Below are 17,059 nucleotides of genomic sequence, written 5' to 3'. Positions count from 1 at the left end.
CTCTACTTAGATAAATGAAAAATGAAAATCTGCATTTCCTTTTTCAATTATTTTTTCTCAGATCTTAGGAAATCTGCATTTCCATCAATGAGCTTTAAGAAGTACTTATCCATTGCTTCAGATTTTTTTGAAACCATCCGTTTTATCTTCTATTTTTACTTTTTCATTTTTTAATAACCTGCAAGACCAACTTAATATCCTCTGTTTGCCTAGGTATAGAATGTAACTCACCATCAATTGGGCTGGCATTTAAGTTATTTTAATGGTTGGACCAGCAAAACCAAGTCATTCATACTGCCTCTTATAATTCTCAGTACCAAGAAGAAACATTTACTAGCTAATGTACTTGTTAGACAAGACAACCTATAGCCAGAGTATAGGATTAAGTGTTTTTAAAAGCACCCATCTCTCTTTTTCCCAGTTTCCATGTGCTCTTCAATGACTCTTTGATAAATGTGTGGTTTAGACATAATAATGTTTGAAAAAATGTATTGCATACACAGTTTTGTTATTATACTATTTATGTCTACCACTATACATAAATAAACTGGTATTAATTACTAGAGTCCTATAAATTATCATTCATCCAGTGTTAAGTGCAGTTCACCATAGATGAACCATCCCTGGGTGGGTTAATAAGTTCCTGAACTTGTAAGATTATGTATGATTTTTTTCATTCAACAAATATTTATTAACTGCTTATTATATTCCAATCATTATTTTAGGCCCTGTGCCACAAAAATGACAAAGGAATGGTTTTGTTCTCATTGATCTTAGATTTTAGTGAAGGGAAAATAATTAAAAATTAAAAAAAATCTATCTAACTATCAAAATAAGTAAGAGTAGAAGATAATAACACTATGATTAAAATGAAACAAGGCAATGTGGTAACAACTAAAGGGCTCTTCTGGTAATTTAAAAAAATCTTTGAAGAGGTACCAAAAAGGCAATACAGATGCTCCTCAACCTACAATGGGATTGCATCCCAATAAACCCATCATAAGTAAAAAAAAATTGTATGTGGAATATACATTTAATACTCTGACAAACTTATGGTCAAAGTCAAAACAATCATAAGCCAAACCATCATAAGTTAGAGACTGTATGTATTTAAGCCAATAGCTACATGACAAGGAGCACTCAAGTCTTTAAATTGCAAATCTCATTAAAATCATACACCTCTTGAAATCTACCCGTTACTATGTTCCAGTGAATGTGTTGAAAATTACCTACTCAGTGGGTAAAGCACAGGTAGAGATAATTAATATAAGGGAAAGGAAAGAAAAAATAATTACATACTCTTTTTAAATTAAAGAACGCTCACTGTAAAATTCTTAAATTCACCAATATGAAGGTATGTATAGTAAAAATGGGGAAAATAATCCCCTTCCAATCACTTTTTTTTTTTTTTGAGAGGGAGTCTCGCTGTTGCCCAGGCTGGAGTACAGTGGCGGGATCCCAAGCTCACTGCAACCTCCGCCCCTTGGGTTCAGGCAATTCTCCTGTCTCAGCCTCCTGAGTGGCTGGGACTACAGGCACCCATCACCATCCCCAGCTAATTTTTGTATTTTCAGTAGAGATGGGGTTTCACCATGTTCGCCAGGCTGGTCTTGAACTCCTGAGCTCAGGTGATCCGTCTGCCTTGGCCTCTCAAAGTGCTGGAATTACAAATGTGAGCCACTGTACCTGGCCCCCTTCCTATCACTTTTAATTTTACTTTTCAGGCATATCTAGTGCTAACAATTTGGATTCTACTCTTTCTGATCTTTTTCTTGTTGATGTTACTTATTTACCTACACATACTGTCTTGCTCTGTTTTGTGTTGCTATAACAGAGTAACACCAGCTGGGTAATTTGTAAAGAAGAGAAATTTATTTCTTAAAATTCTGCAGGCTGGAAGTCCAAGGCTGAGGGGTAAACATTTGGTGAGGACCTTGCTGCATCATAACATGGGGGAAGTATCACATGATAAGAGAGCAACAGAGAATTGAACTCTTTTATAGTAAGCCCACTCTCCAGATAACTAATTCACTTCCAAAATAATAATATTAATCCATCCATGAGGATAAAGCCCTCATAACCTAATCATCTCTTATTAGGACCCACCTCCCAACACTATTGTATTGGGGATTATGTTTCCAACACGTGAACTATGGGGGACACATTCAAGCCACTGCACATACTTTTTAAAAAATTACAAAAGTAATGTAACACATTTTGGGCAGAATCAAGACAATATAAAAATTTTATACAGAGTAAAGTGGAGAAGCTTCTCTTCATCACTTCTTCGTCTCCTCCCATTGGCCTTTTTTTTTTGAGATGGGAGTCTCACTCTGTCACCCAGGCTGGAGTGCAGTGGCACAATCTTGGCTCAATGCAACCTCTGCCTCCTTGGCTCAAGTGATTCTCCCGTCTCAGCCTCCTAAGTAGCTGGGATTACAGGCACGCAAAAGCACACCCAGCTAATTTTTGTACTTTTAGTAGAGCCAGGGTTTTGTCATGTTGGCCAGGCTGGTTTCGAACTCCCGACCTCAAATGATCCACCCGCCTCAGCCTTTCGAAGTGCTAGGATTACAGGTGTGAGCCACTGCACCTGGTCGCCATTGTTAATATTTTAATACCATGTTCTATCCACTTATACACATACACGTTTTATGGTGTTTTGTATCTTTTCTTTTTTTTTTTGAGACGGAGTCTCACTCTGTCGCCCGGGCTAGAGTGCAGTGGCGTGATCTCGGCTCACTGCCAGCTCCGCCTCCCAGGTTCATGCCATTCTCCTGCCTCAGCCTCCCGAGTAGCTGGGACTACAGGCGCCTGCAACCATGCCCGGCTAAATTTTTGTATTTTTAGTAGAGATGGGGTTTCACCGTGTTAGCCAGGATGGTCTTGATCTCTTGACCTCGTGATCCGCTCGCCTCGGCCTCCCAAAGTGCTCCCTGTGTGTGAGCCACCGCGCCCGGCCTTTTCGATGTTTTTTAAACATGGAAGAGAGTAACTACTAATTGTTTTTTTCAGTGCTATTCCTCCTTTTGTTTATAAACATCCGCAAAGCTCTTTCAAATTCAGGGTATATAGATCCACCTCATATTTTTCTCTTAACAGGTAAATTTAGATAATTTATATTTATTATTATGATAAATATTTGTTTTTTTTATTGATTCTGTAGGTTGTTCACATTTAACTATTTTACATTTACTTTGAATAAACAGTTTGACTTACATACTTACCATAAAGTTGATGTTTCAACTTTATGATGAATTTATACAACGTAACCTCATCATAAACTGAGGAACATTTAGACTTACAGTGGTTCAACTTACAATTTTTCAGCTTTACAGTAGGTCCATCGGAGTGTTCAGTGCATTTTCAACTTAACAATATTTTCTATTTACAATGGGGTTTATCAGGATGTAACCATATCGTAAGCTGAGGAGCATCTGTATTTAACATGTGATATATCACTGTGGCTAAGAGAACAGACTCTAGAGCCAAATTGGGTCAAATTCTTATTATAAGACTTTTAACAAGTCACTTAGCCTTTCTGTAATTCATCTGTAAAATGGAAGTAATGATAATACTTACCTGAAATAATTGGTATGCAATTTAAATTAGTTTATAGAAGGCACTTGAACAGCTCTTTGAAAACTTAAGTGCTACACCTAGTATAGAATCAGGATTTTAAGTCCTTATCAGATTTACAGCAAAAAGCTTCTACCATTCCATTAACTTAACAAATTATATTTACACGTATTCTATATGCTTAAATGTTTATATAATCAACCACACATCCAGTAGACCTCAATACACTGTAAAAGTATTCAAATTCAGTTCTTTAAAATATGAAATTCCTTTTTCTCATTGGAGGTCATTGTAAAATGGTGTATTTTTCTTCTCTTTACTAATGATTTTTCCAGGAACATTTTCTTTCTACTGTTTTCTAATTCCTATTTTTTAAACCTAGAAATCTATAAATCCATACACCTACTATGTACCCACAAAAATTTTCAAAAATAAAAAAAACTAGAAATCTTTTATAAACTTGGATTAAGTTCTAAAATCTATATTGTTTTAAATTTCTTTCAAATAGCTCTTATTAACTACAACTGTTTTCATGTTTAAAATTCTACAATGAGTTTTCCATATATATTCAATTTATGTCACGACTTAAAAAATAAAAATGTAATAGTGTTCAATCTATATATTAACTCGATAGCACTGTGATTTTTAGTCTTCTCATCAAGCGATATACCTATTTATTCATTAATCCAGTTTTGCTTATTTTCTCCACTAATGTTTATGCTATCCCTTAAGTATCTTTACTACACACATTCTGCTACTAATAAATTATTTAGTATTTGTGATAACTACTATAAGATTCCTTTTCTTTGTATTTTCTACCTAGATGTTTATTACTAATTCATAAAAAAAATTTATTCTCAATGTTTCTTCTGTCCTGCAAGTTTTGTATTAGAATTGCAAATGAATACATCAAACATTGAGCAGACTTATTCATTTGTAATGCAATATGCATCTTTCTACTATACTATGCCACTCCTCCAATATCTTCAAAGTTAAGCCTATCAGAAACCCAAGGTGAAAAATCATAAAGTTCTATGCATGTTACTACCTTTACAAGATTAAGCTTTTCAATCTGTACTATCCTAAATATTTTTATAACTGTCTTTAAAATAGATTTTATTTTCATTTTTAAAACAGATTTCTGATTATATCTGAATAACATTTTTCCAAAACAGCCTTAATAATATACCTAATTGGGAGAAAATATTGACTTTAAGGTGCACAAAAACTAAAGGCTATTTTATTATTTATTTATTTTAATTTTAATTTTTTTTTCTTTGAGATGGAGTCTCACTCTGTTGCCAGGCTGGAGTGCAGTGGCACGATCTTGGCTCACTTCTAGCTCTGCCTCCCAGATTCACACCATTCTCCTGCCTCAGCCTCCCAAGCAGCTGGGACCACAGGTGCCCGCCACCACATGTGGTTAATTTTTTGTATTTTTAGTAGAGACGGGATTTCACCGTGTTAGCCAGGATGGTCTCAATCTCCTGACCTTGTGATCCGCCAGCCTCAGTCTTCCAAAGTGCTGGGATTACAGGTGTGAGCCACCGCGCCTGGCTGAAGGATATTTTAAAAACAACTTATACTAAGTATATCCAATGACTGGTAGGATACCTAGTAGAATTCCTCATGGAAAAACAATAAATAGATGATATAAACAAAAAGTTTTAGTTTCCATTTTAATATGTTTTCAAATAGTATCTGAAAAGAATGCTATAAGAAGACTACAGGAGAGACCCTGCAAAGGTTTTCCACAAAGGGCCGAAGAGTATATATGATAGGCCTTGCAGGACAAGAGGCAAAGTTAAGGATATTATGTAGGTATTTCAGATAACAAAAGTCACATTTTTTTCACTGAGGAAATTCAAAATGTCATAAAAATAACTGAGTATACATTTTTGTAACGTATAATTAATGAGAATAATGAACTTTTTCTTCTTGGGAGTTTGCTTAGTTGAGATTCAAAGTTAGTACCCCATAATGAAATTGGGTACAAATGTTCACCTGTAAAAACTATTCTTAACTTAAAAGACATAGAAAAACAGGCAGGTTGACCAATAGGCCATAGCTTACTGACCCCTGGGTTAGAAAATCAAATAAATCATAGGTATGACACAAATATAACACTGTTATAAATGTAAACATACAACTATAAATCACTACATTAAAATTACAGGCCAGACGTTGTGGCTTATGCTTGTAATCTCAACACTTTACGAGGCTGAGGCAGGCGGATCACTTGAGGTCAGGAGTTCAAGACCAGCTTGGCCAATATGCCAAAACCCCATCTCTACTAAAAATACAAAAACTAGCTGGGTGTGGTGGCACATATCTGTGATCCCAGATACTCAGGAGGCTGAGACAGGAAAATCACTCGAACCTGGGAGGCAGAGGTTGCAGTGAGCCGAGACTGCACCACTGCACTCTAGCCTGGGTGACAGAGCAAGATTCCGTCTCAAAATAAAATAAATAAAATAAAATGAAGTAAAATAAAAAAGTAAATTATCCCAACCCTATAAAATAGGCATAAATATAATACAAATACTGATTTTAAGGAAATTCTATATGCCATAAAGTAGACCTAAAATTAATACTCTATCTAAAGTAAACACTAGTTATCTAATCAGCCATGCTTTGTTTTCCTCCATAAAATTTAGAATTTGGCAGAAGCTTCCTCACTTCCTAGGTAATAAATAAATACATAAAAGGTGGAAGCTTTTAGTGCCCATTGGCAGATGAATGGATAAGCAAAGTACATACAAACAATCACAAACAACACACAATAGGAATATATTCAGTCATACAAAGGAAGGAACTTCTGGCACATGATACAACATGGATGAACTCAGAGGACATTACGCCAAGTGAAATAAGTCAGTCACAAAAAGACAAATATTGTATGATTCAATTTAAACAAGATACCTAGAGTAGTCAGATTCATAGAGGCAGAAAGTAGAAGCACGGTTGCCCAGTACTAGGGGGACGGGAAAAGGGGAAGGCTATTGTTTAATGGGTATAGAGTTTCAGTTTTGCAAGATGAAAACTGGAGATGGACGGTGGTGATACAGCTGCACAACAATATAGATGTACTTACCTTTGAACAATAGAGTTAAAATTATTAAGATGGTAAATTCTGTTAGTGTATTTTACCACAAGAACAAAAACTGAGAAAACAAAATAGAATTTGGGGTTAATCTGAGTCTCCAAATACAATTCTGAGGGGAAGTAAATTGATGCTTTCTTTTCCTTTTGACAGCTTTGTCAGTAAGCAGAAGTAGTTCACTATTCTTTTGAGAGTTTTCGCTCTTGTTGCCTAGGTTGGAGTGCAATGGAGCGATCTTGGCTCACTGCAACCTCCATCTCCTGGGTTCAAGCAATTCTCCTGGCTCAGCCTCCCAAGTAGCTGAGATTATAGGCGTCCACCACCATGCCCAGCTGAGTTTTGTATTTTTGGTAGAGATGGGGCTTCACCATGTTGGCCAGGCAGGTCCCAAACTGCTGACCTCAGGTGATCCACCCTCCACCCTCTTCAGCCTCCCAAAGTGCTGGGATTACAGGTGTGAGCCACCGCATCCAGCCAGAAGTAGTTCACTATTTAACTCAGAACAGAACTTGCCAGATGCCATGGCTCACACCTGTAATCCCGCACTTTGGGAGGCTAAGGTGGGTGGATCGCTTGAGCCCAGGAGTTCAAGACCAGCCTGGGCAACATGGTGAAATCCCATCTCTACAATAAATACAAAAAACTAGCCATATATGGTGGTGCATGCCCGTAGTTTCAGCTACTTAGGAGGCTGAGGTGGGAGGATTGCTTGAACTGAGTTGGCAGAGGCTACAGTGAGCCAAGATCATGCTACTGCACTCCAGGTCTGGGTGACAGAGTGAGACCACATCACACAAAAATAATAAACAGTTGGGTGCAGTGGTCCACAGTGGTGTGTGCCTGTAGTCCCAGCTACTCAGAAGGCTAAGGTGGGAGGATAGCTTGAGCCTGGGAGAGTGAGGTGGCAGTGAGCTATGATAGTGCTGTTGCTCTCCAGTGTGGGCGACAGAGTAAGACTCTGTCTCAAAAAACAAAACAAAACAAAACCAAACCACAAAACTTAAGGTTAATATTCTCTTCAAAAAAAGGCTACTGCATAATTTAAATAGTTGGAAGCTTTTAATAACCAAGACCTTTAAAGAATAGAATTTGAAGAACAAATCTCTTGCATCTAGTTTGTTTCCTCCATCTTCTTCCCTTTTCCTTGAGGATTACCTTCCAAGAACCCAGCCTACTTGGGTTTTCTGCTTCAGGATCTCATCTGGCTTCAATCAAGGTGTCAGCTGGGCTTCATTTTCATCTGTAGGCTTGAAGAGACAAGAACTCACTTCCACGCTTACTCAGGTTGAAGGCAGAATTCATTTTTTTTGTGGCTGTGGGACCATGAGCTTCAATTTTTCTTTTTTTTGCTGTCCATCAGCCAGAAGCCAGCCTCTGCTCCTGGAGGCTATCCACAGCTCCCTGTCACATGGCTGTCTTCATAGGAAGTTCACAACATGGCAGCTATTTCTTCAAGGCCAGCAGGAAAGTAAGCGTGAGCCACACAAGCCATACTTTTGCCATATAACATAATGTCATCATGGGAATGACAGCCAATCACCTTTGCCATATGACTGGTTAGAAAGCAAATCATGGGTTCTGCCCTAACTCAAGGAAGGGAATCACACAAAAATATGAACATCAGAATTTGAGGATCTTGAGGGCCACCTTAGAAACTGTCTGCTACGCTGGGAGAAACCAATTGTACTTCTCAGCTTTTGAGTAGAGTATCTGGGGTGACACCCTCAATACCTGATGCCCCTACTTACTTTCTTCACATTTTCCTACCAGTATGGGGGAAAAACCCCCCAAACTCCAGAGACTTGAACAAACATTTGTTTATAAGCAAATTTTGAAAGTTTGTCTAAATCAACAAGGCATGGTGGCTCACATCTGTAATCCCAGTAGTTTGTGACACCGAGGTGAGAGGGTGAGAGGATCGCTTCAGTACAGCAATTCCAAACCAGCCTGGGTGACATGGGGAAACCCTGTCTCTATGAAAAGTACAGAACTTACCTGTGCGTGGTGGTGTGTGCCTGTGTAGTCCCACCTACTTGGGATGCTGAGGCAGGAGGACTGCTTGAGCCTAGGAGGCAGAGGACGCAGTGAGCCAGGATCACACCACCGCACTCCAGCCTGGGTGACAGAGTGAGACCCGGTCTAAGAAAAGAAAGGAAACGAGTGGGGAGGGAAGGGGAGAGAAAAGATTGTCTAAATCATGTTTATATATTTTCATTCACTTAACACCTTTGTCAGAAACAAGAATAAAAAAACCAAAACAAAGTAAAAACACTTGCCTCTTAGAATTTTGGTTTTTAATCATGAAACAAATGGTAAAAGGCAAACTAACTTCTGAAATGTTGTCTTCATTACATATATTTTCTACTTTAGTGCAATTACAATCATGTAAGTATATGTAGTATACATTTAAATTGCTTGACTAGTGTTTTTCTTGTAGAGTGCATGTCAATGTGGAATAATAAAGAGTATATCTGGGCCAGGCATGGTGGCTCACGCCTGTAATCCCAGCACTTTGAGAAGCCAAGGCGGGTGGATCACTTGAAGTCAGGAGTTCAAAACCAGCCTGGCCAACATGGTGAAACCCTGTCTCTACAAAAAATACACAAAAATTAGCCAGAGCGAGACTCTGTCTCAAAAAAACAAAAACAAACAAAAAAACCCAAACAAACAAAAAAAAGAGTATGTCTGGTCTTTGACCTCAGTTCCTGGCATGAACTTCCTAAAACCCTTGGTTTTTCTTAAGTGATGAGTATCTGTTATGCTAAACAAGCAACTCCCTGTGGGCCCCCTGAAAGTTTCAGAATCAGGGCTGGCCACCAGAAAGGAACTTTGGGATCCTCTGACCTCCAGAGGGAAAGGGAGCTGGAAAGTGAGTTCAATCACATGGCCAAAGATTCAATCAATCATGCCTATTAATGAAACTCCAGTAGAAATTCTGGACACTAAACTTTGGTGGAGCTTTCTGGTTGATGAACACCTTGATGTGTCGGGAAGGAGATGCTCCGTGAGTACATAGGAAGAGGCCAGGTAGTTCCACATTCATTCCCATACCTTGCCTCATGTTTCTCTTCGTTTGGCTGTTCCTGAGTTGTATACTTTATAATAACCTATAATCATAAATATAGCTGTTTCCTGAGTTCTGAGTCATTCTAGCAAATTACAGACCCACAGGGCTCTCAGGAACTCCTAAATTTTTAGCCAAGTTGGTCAGAAGGATGAGAGGCCTGGAGAACCCTGAAGTGCATCTGAAGAACTAAGCCCTTAACTTGTGGGGTCTGCATTAACTCTAGGTGGTTAGTGTCAGAACTGGGAACCGAAGTACACCCAGTTGGAGTGGAAATGGAATAGATTATTCTTTACCAAAATTCTGACTAGTGTTACATATTCCAAATAAGATGCCAACTCTTAGGCCAGGTGTGGTGGCTCACACCTGTAATCCCAGCACTTTGGGAGGCCGAGGCGGGCGGATCACGAGGTCAGGAGATCGAGACCATCCTGGCTAACATGGAGAAACCCCATCTCTACTAAAAATACAAAAAATTAGCCGGGCGTGGTGGCGGGCGTCTGTAGTCCCAGCTACTCGAGAGGCTGAGGCAGGAGAATCATTTGAACTGGGGAGGCGGAGGTTGCAGTGAGCCAGGATCACACCACTGCACTCCAGCCTGGGCGACAGAGCAAGACTCTGCCCCCTCAACAAAAAAAGCCAACTCTTTGGATATACTTAGTAAGACTTTGGATACAAAGAGCAAGACTCTGTCTCAAAAAAAAAAAAAAAAAAAAAAAAAAAAAAAAAAAAAGTCAACTCTTCAGATATACTTACTTTCTTCACATTTTCCTACCAGGGGAGTGGCGGGGGGGGGGGTGGGGGGGGCAGGTGGGAGTGCTATGGCATGAGTAAAGATAATTCTAGGTGATAATAATTTTAATTATTCTATTCCCTGGGTCTTCCTGGAATTGTTAAAATATACAGCATCAATATATCTTTTGTATACATTTATTAAAGTGCAACAGAACAGTGGCATGTCATTGGAATGCAAGACTTCGTTGTCTTTTTTTTTTTTTGAGACAGGGTCTTGCTCTGTTGCCCAGGCTTGAGTGTGAGTGGGACAATCATGGCTCACTGCAGCCTCAACCTTCTAGCTCCTAGGTTCAAGTAATCCACCCAGTGCAGCCTCTAGAGTAGCTGGGACCACAGGCACACAGGCCACCTTCCTTGCCTGGCTAATTTCTGTATCTTCTTTTTTTTGAGACGGAGTCTGGCTCTTCTCACTCAGGCTGGAGTGCAGTGGCGCCATCTAGCTCACTGCAAACTCCGCCTCCCAGGTTCAAGCAATTCTCCTGCCTAAGCCTTCCAAGTAGTTGGGATTACAGGCATGTACCACCACTTCTGGCTAACTTTTGTATTTTTAGTAGAGACGGGGTTTTACCATGTTGGCCAGGCTGGTCTCAAACTCCCGACCTCAGCTGATCCACACACCTTGGCCTCCCAAAGTGCTGGGATTACAGGCGTGAGCCACCATGCCCAGCCTAATTTATTTTTTGTAGAGATGAGGGTCTTGCTATATTGACCAGGCTGGTCTCGAACTCCTGAGCTCAAGCAATCCTCCCACCTCAGCCTCTCAAAGTCCTGAGATTACAGGCATGAGCAACTGCACCCAGCTAGGACTTCACTGCCTTTTGCATTATATTATAGGTCACTTATTTTCTTTCTTTTCTTTTCTTTTTTTTTGAGACGGAGTTTCACTCTTGTTGCCCAGGCTGGACTGCAACGGCGCAATCTTGGCTCACCACAACCTCTGTCTCCCAGGTTCAAGCAATTCTCCTGCCTCAGCCTTCCGAGTAGCTGGGATTACAGGCATCCGCCACCATGCCTGGCTAATTTAGTATTTTTAGTAGAGACGGGGTTTCTCCATGTTGGTCAGGCTGGTCTCACACTCCTGACCTCAGGTGATCTGCCCGCCTTGGCCTCCCAAAGTGCTGGGATTACAGGCATGAGCCACCGCACTTGGCCCACTTATTTTCTTAACAGCGGCATGAAATGAACCAGGGGCATCATCTTCCTTTGTAACATCCATGGCATCAATAACAATAAGTGGAATCCACGATAGTAAAATAAAATTTAATTAAAAATCCTGGCTAGGCTGGATGTGGTGGCTCACATCTGTAATCCTAGCACTTTGGGAGGCTGAGAAGGGAGGATTGCTTGAGACCAGGAGTTTGAAACCAGCCTGGGCAGCATAGTGAGACCTCGTCTTTTAAAAAAAAAATCCTGGCCAGGCACAGTGGCTCATGATTGTAATCCCAGCACTTTGGGAGGCCAAAAACAGGACTGCTTGGGCCCAGGAGTGCAAGACAAGCCCTGGCAACACAATGAGACCCTGTCTCTACAAAAAAATTTTGAAATCTAGCCAGGTGTGGTGGTGCACACTTGTAGTCCCAGCTACTCAGGAGGCTGCAGTGGGAGGACTGTGTAAGCCTGGGAAGTTGAGGCAACAGTGAGCATGGTTGCACCACTGCACGCCAGCCTCGGCAACAGAGCAAAATCTTGTCTCCAAAATAAATAAACAAATAAATAAACCCAACAACAACAAAAAACAACACCTATATTTTAGAGTAAGAAGAAAAGTAATATACTGCTCATGAGATGCTCCATTTTCCTAAACTTTGATATTCTTCTAGATTGGTAGATAAAACCAAGGTAAGGCAAAAATATGGAGTTAGAAAGTTGCAAAGGAAGCAAGAAAGGACCTAAGAACGATGAACTTTTCAAATATTTTTGTAAAGTACTATATTTATTATTTGCCTAAATTGTTTACTTATTTCCAGTTTTCTACCCAAACTAGAAAACGTTCCCAGTGGCTCATGCCTGTAATCACAGCACTTTGGCAGGTTGAGGCAAGCGGATCACCTGAGTTTGGGAGTTGGACACATGCCTGACCAACATGGAGAAACCCCGTCTCTACTAAAAATACAAAATTAGCCAGGTGTGGTGGTGGGCACCTGTAAACCCAGCTACTTGGGAGACTGAGGCAGGAGAATCCCTGGATCCCAGGAGGCAGAGGCTGCAGTGAGCTGATATTGCACCACTGCACTCCAGCCTGGGCGACGAGAGCAAAAGTCCGTCTCAAAAAGAAAAAATAAAAAGAAAACCTTCCCAAATCACTTTTATTCCCTGTGCCACAAAAGTCAGCACTCCAAACTTAGACACAGCATATTCCTTACTATATTTACCTACTAATAAACAACTAATAAATGAGGAACAGAAAGTAAATCAAACACACATACAGGTTAGTATAAATTTGGTTCTGGGGTGTGGGATTACACAAATCTTCTTAAATTCCATTTCAGCTCCAAGAACAACATAAAAGACAGGTTTTGTGGAACTTTCTAAACACGTAAGTTTTTCTAGACAGGGTTGGCTGGGTCCAGGGTATTCAGTGCCACCATGAACAGATAAAAATCCAAGCCCAGGGTGAACATAACTCTAAATTACCAAAATGAGGCACCATCTGGAGCCATGCCAGATACTTAAAAGTCCCTGCTTCAGGCTGGACAGACAACAACGAGCTTCTGCAGAAATAGAACCCATTTTTGAAGTATATATCAAGCCAAAATGACCCAATTATCAATGTGACAGGGAAAAGCAAAGGGAAATAAAAATAGAAGTTCTAGTACAGTACCAAGAACTAAAAAGTCTTCCCTAGAAATGAGTTGCTAAAGTGACACTCATCATTTATTATGCTATCTAGTACTTTTATTTCCTGTCAATCTGGTATCTAAGTATTTAACAATGCAATACTAATTTTTTTCTGGACTTTTATCTTTACATTGGTGATATATATCTCAAAGGCATAAATGAAAATTTAAAAAATATTACCATGTACAAGAACTTATTCCCTTACCTAAAAAAAAAGAGACTTCAAGTTTTATCTTGTAACTTTACTTCTAAATAATGTCTATACAAGTTTAAGCAGCTAAGAAAGGGTTTAGATACCTCAGATATCCACTGGTAAAATCTACCTCCCTAGCTTCACAAATATAATTCAACAAATATAATTCCTTTTAATCTTACACTGAACAAGAGTAACAAAATAGGAAGCTTGTTTGTTTGTTTGAAACGGGTGTGGGTAACTATCCTGGGCAGTCACCTAAGGAAATCCACCAACTGAACTGTCTCATATTCTCGTGTGAAACATTCAAGAAATAATCTAATCTCTTCAAATTTAGCTCCTCTTTTCCATGGGCTTTATTAAAAAAAACAAACATATATATATATACATACACACATATATGTTTAAATGTTTGTTTGGATGCTATGTGTTCCTAAGAAACATTTTTTCTTTTTTTTTTTTCTACTGGTACAATACACTAAGCTTACTTAGATTTCACCAGCTGTGTATGTACTCATCCCATGTGCTTTTGTGGTCTGAAGTCATCACTTGGAGGCACAAATGGAAAAGAGCAGTGTCAGAGGACTGGGATTCCTCTACTAGCTGTATGACCTTGAGTAGGCCACTTTAACCTATAACAGAAAGTAATATCTGCCCTGATACATGATAGCCAATTATTTCACTTATATAAAAACTGAATATCTACTATATATTTATGAGATATGAGGAAAGATCCTGCTTGCTGCTTTGCCATTTTTTCCCCTTAAGACGCCTGGTGGTAAAGAGCACAGGTTTTAGAACCAGGAGTCCTGCGTTTCTTGAATTCTAGCTCTGTTGCTTGTTAGCTGTATGACTGTGGGCAAGTTACTTAATCTCCCTGCCTTCCATTTCCTTGTATACATGAGACAATTCCCACCTCAGAGGATTGTTGTAAGGATTAGATGAGGTAATTCAATGAGCATTCATCCAACGTATATTTATCTAGGAACCATTCTGCCTACTGCTATACTGGTTAAAAATCCCCTTGTCCACTATATATGTGCCATACATTGCTAGCCCCCAGGAATTAAAAAAGACAATATAGACAATATAGTAAAGCGACATTATGGCAAGAAAATACTAACTTTTCTACCTATGTATCTTCTTGGAACCAATAATACAAATCTGACTTGTTTTTGTGAACTGTTACAAATGAATCTACAAGACTGAATCCAAGTGCAAATAGGTCTTGATTTAGATGGTATTTCTGAATAGTACGTTTCAAGGTTTTTATTTATTTTTTTTTTGAGACAGAGTCTCGCTCTCTTGCCCAGGCTGGAGTGCAGTGGCACGATCTCGGCTCACTGCAGCCTCAGCCTCCTGGGTTCAAGGGATTCTCCTGCCTCAGCCTCCTGAGTAGCTGGGACTACAGGTGCGTGCCACCAAGCCCGGCTAATTTTCTTTTTTTTGGTGTATTTTTAGTAGAGTCGGGGTTTCACCGTGTTAGCCAGGATGGTCTCGATCTCCTGACCTCATGATCCGCCCGCCTCGGCCTCCCAAAGTGCTGGGATTACAGGCGTGAGCCACCGCACCCGGCCTGCACGTTTCAACTTTAGGTGTTCACCAGTTGACCATGCCTGGTTGATACACACAAGGTCAAAAATGACACAAAGATCAGAAGTGATGTCATATATCATACACGACTGTGCAACTAGTATAGGACCTAGCATTGGGTAAATGCTCATAAATATTAATTAAAAAAAATAAGTTTGGTTTCCAACTTTGCCACTTCCACACCGAGTGACTCTAGGTTTAACTTGTCTGGATCTTAATTTTCGGTAAAATAGAAATGTGTCTGCTTTGCCTATTTCAGTTGTGATCAAATGAAATTACATGACAATGTATCTGGCGCTAATAAAACGGTAATTTATGAGACACAGAATGACTACTGACACCAGCTAGCCTACAAGCCTAATAGTAAAGATAAGATGTTAATACATAACTACCAGGAAATAAACATGGAGATCTCGTGAAAACCCATGACATGTTTTCTAAAAATGTCATCTTCCTTGTGACGAAAGGAGCTGGTCATTGCTAGGCAGGTGCTGTGCCTTTTTCAACCTCCACGTTTCAGCAGCAGGCTCTTCTGAGTGAGATTTTGCAAGGCTGAGGCCCCCGTAGGCGCAGCCGCCGTTGGGGTGCGCATCCGGCAACCTGCAGCTTACAAGCAGCGGATCCCACCTTCAGTACTGGCTTTGACAAGCCCTCCAGGTAATGTGCCCTTGCATTTAGCCGACCTAGAGAAGAGAGCTGGAAGGCAGCTCTACCTTTCACGGGGGGTAAGGGACTGCCCACCCGCTCGCCCCCATCACCTCGGCCCTCCGGAGCGCGCCGCGGACTCCAGCCTTGTCTCTCGCCCCTGCCTCACCCCACGTCCCTGACCCGCGAGTCTCCCGCCTAGCTCCGCGTCCCAGGTCCCTGCCTCCCGGCACGTACACGACGCGCTAAGAGGCGCGGGGAGCTCTTAGCGCGCCTGCTACTTAACCCGGCCGGCTACCTACCGGCCGTCAGGCAGAAGCCTGCGATTGAGCTGGCCGGGCCTCCCAGCACCGCCGCTTTCCAGGCTCCCTTTCGAGGACTCGACTTTGGTCAGAGCCCCAACCGCGGGTCGGGTAACCTTTCCAGGAATCCAAATGGAAGGCGAAGCGGAGAGACGAAGACGAGCGCGGGGCGGAGCGGGGCGGGGCGGCAGTTTGGACACGCCCAGAGCTCGCCTCGGCTCTTCCTCCCCCTCAGAATGGGAAGCGCCTACTGAGGGAGAAGGCTCCCTTGCCCTGCTGCTTCCTTTCGCCCTGCGCTGTCCGGCCTTCCGCGTGACCCCGCCTATGACCTCGGGGCGTTCCGCTCACGTCCGACTGTCAGGTGCGCACGCGCACTTGCAGGCTTGTTTTGCCAGCTTCACGCCACCCAGAATGTGAGAAAGCAGGTGTCGCGAGAGTTGAGCGCAAGACGCCTTGTAGGGACTGTAACTATGGCGGACCTGCGGATCGAAGGTGAACGGGAGCCGCTGTTAGGCGACACACCTGGAAGCAGGTGAGCGAATCCTGGTAGAGGGACCCCTCAGCCTCCTGCGCTGTTGGGACTGGCTCCTTTCCGGGCGTCACCCGCACTGGGACGAACCCTCGCTGCCAGAGGGGTGCCAGCGCGGTAGGAGCCGGTGGCCGGGTTGTGTGAACCGAGGAGATTCGCTCCCAAGGTAAGATAAAGGGCATCTGGCCGCACCTTGCGGTGATGAGCCGGTGGGTTCGAGTGACGGGCCGGAGAAACCCAGGCTGCTGCTTTGCCTGTTGCAGCAGCCAAGCCACCACATTCTGTATCTTCAGAATTCTATATTTGGCTCTTTGTAGCTGATCACTTTACACATTTCACAGTTCCAAAATGATGGATTTAATCGATGCTTGAAGTTATCGGTCTTAATAATGACCTGCTGCCTGACTGCCTGACAACC

The 17,059-nt window shown here is 41.4% G+C and overlaps 2 protein-coding genes across 26 annotated transcripts in view; one reads left to right on the top strand and one right to left on the bottom strand.

The window, feature by feature from the left end:
- Positions 1-16,432, bottom strand: part of ABHD18 (abhydrolase domain containing 18) — a 68,662-nt gene extending 52,230 nt beyond the window's left edge. For 8 of the 14 annotated variants that reach the window (XM_065545455.2, XM_065545454.2, XM_074040431.1 and 5 more), the window contains exons 1-2: positions 16,113-16,432; positions 8,678-8,821 (exon numbers count right to left, since the gene is read on the bottom strand). The gene's annotated coding sequence lies outside the window, so the exon portion shown is untranslated. The remainder of the gene's footprint in view (positions 1-8,677; positions 8,822-16,112) is intronic. The other 6 variants (XM_074040432.1, XM_074040447.1, XM_074040436.1 and 3 more) reach the window with 1 other exon arrangement.
- Positions 16,433-16,567: 135 nt separating this feature from the next.
- MFSD8 (major facilitator superfamily domain containing 8) overlaps positions 16,568-17,059 on the top strand; it is a 55,256-nt gene continuing 54,764 nt past the window's right edge. For 10 of the 12 annotated variants that reach the window (XR_012435083.1, XR_012435086.1, XR_012435082.1 and 7 more), the window contains exon 1: positions 16,568-16,644. Coding sequence is in view for 3 of the 12 variants with exons in the window: in XM_015450811.3 (XP_015306297.1) it covers positions 16,583-16,644 (62 nt within the window). In the remaining 9 variants the exon portion in view is untranslated. Of the gene's footprint in view, positions 16,808-17,059 lie in introns of all 12 variants that reach the window. The other 2 variants (XM_074040427.1, XM_015450812.3) reach the window with 1 other exon arrangement.

Source organism: Macaca fascicularis, chromosome 5 (assembly GCF_037993035.2).
Source record: "Macaca fascicularis isolate 582-1 chromosome 5, T2T-MFA8v1.1".
In the NCBI taxonomy this organism is placed as follows: Eukaryota; Metazoa; Chordata; class Mammalia; order Primates; family Cercopithecidae; genus Macaca; species Macaca fascicularis.
This window is presented reverse-complemented; position numbering and strand designations above follow the sequence as displayed.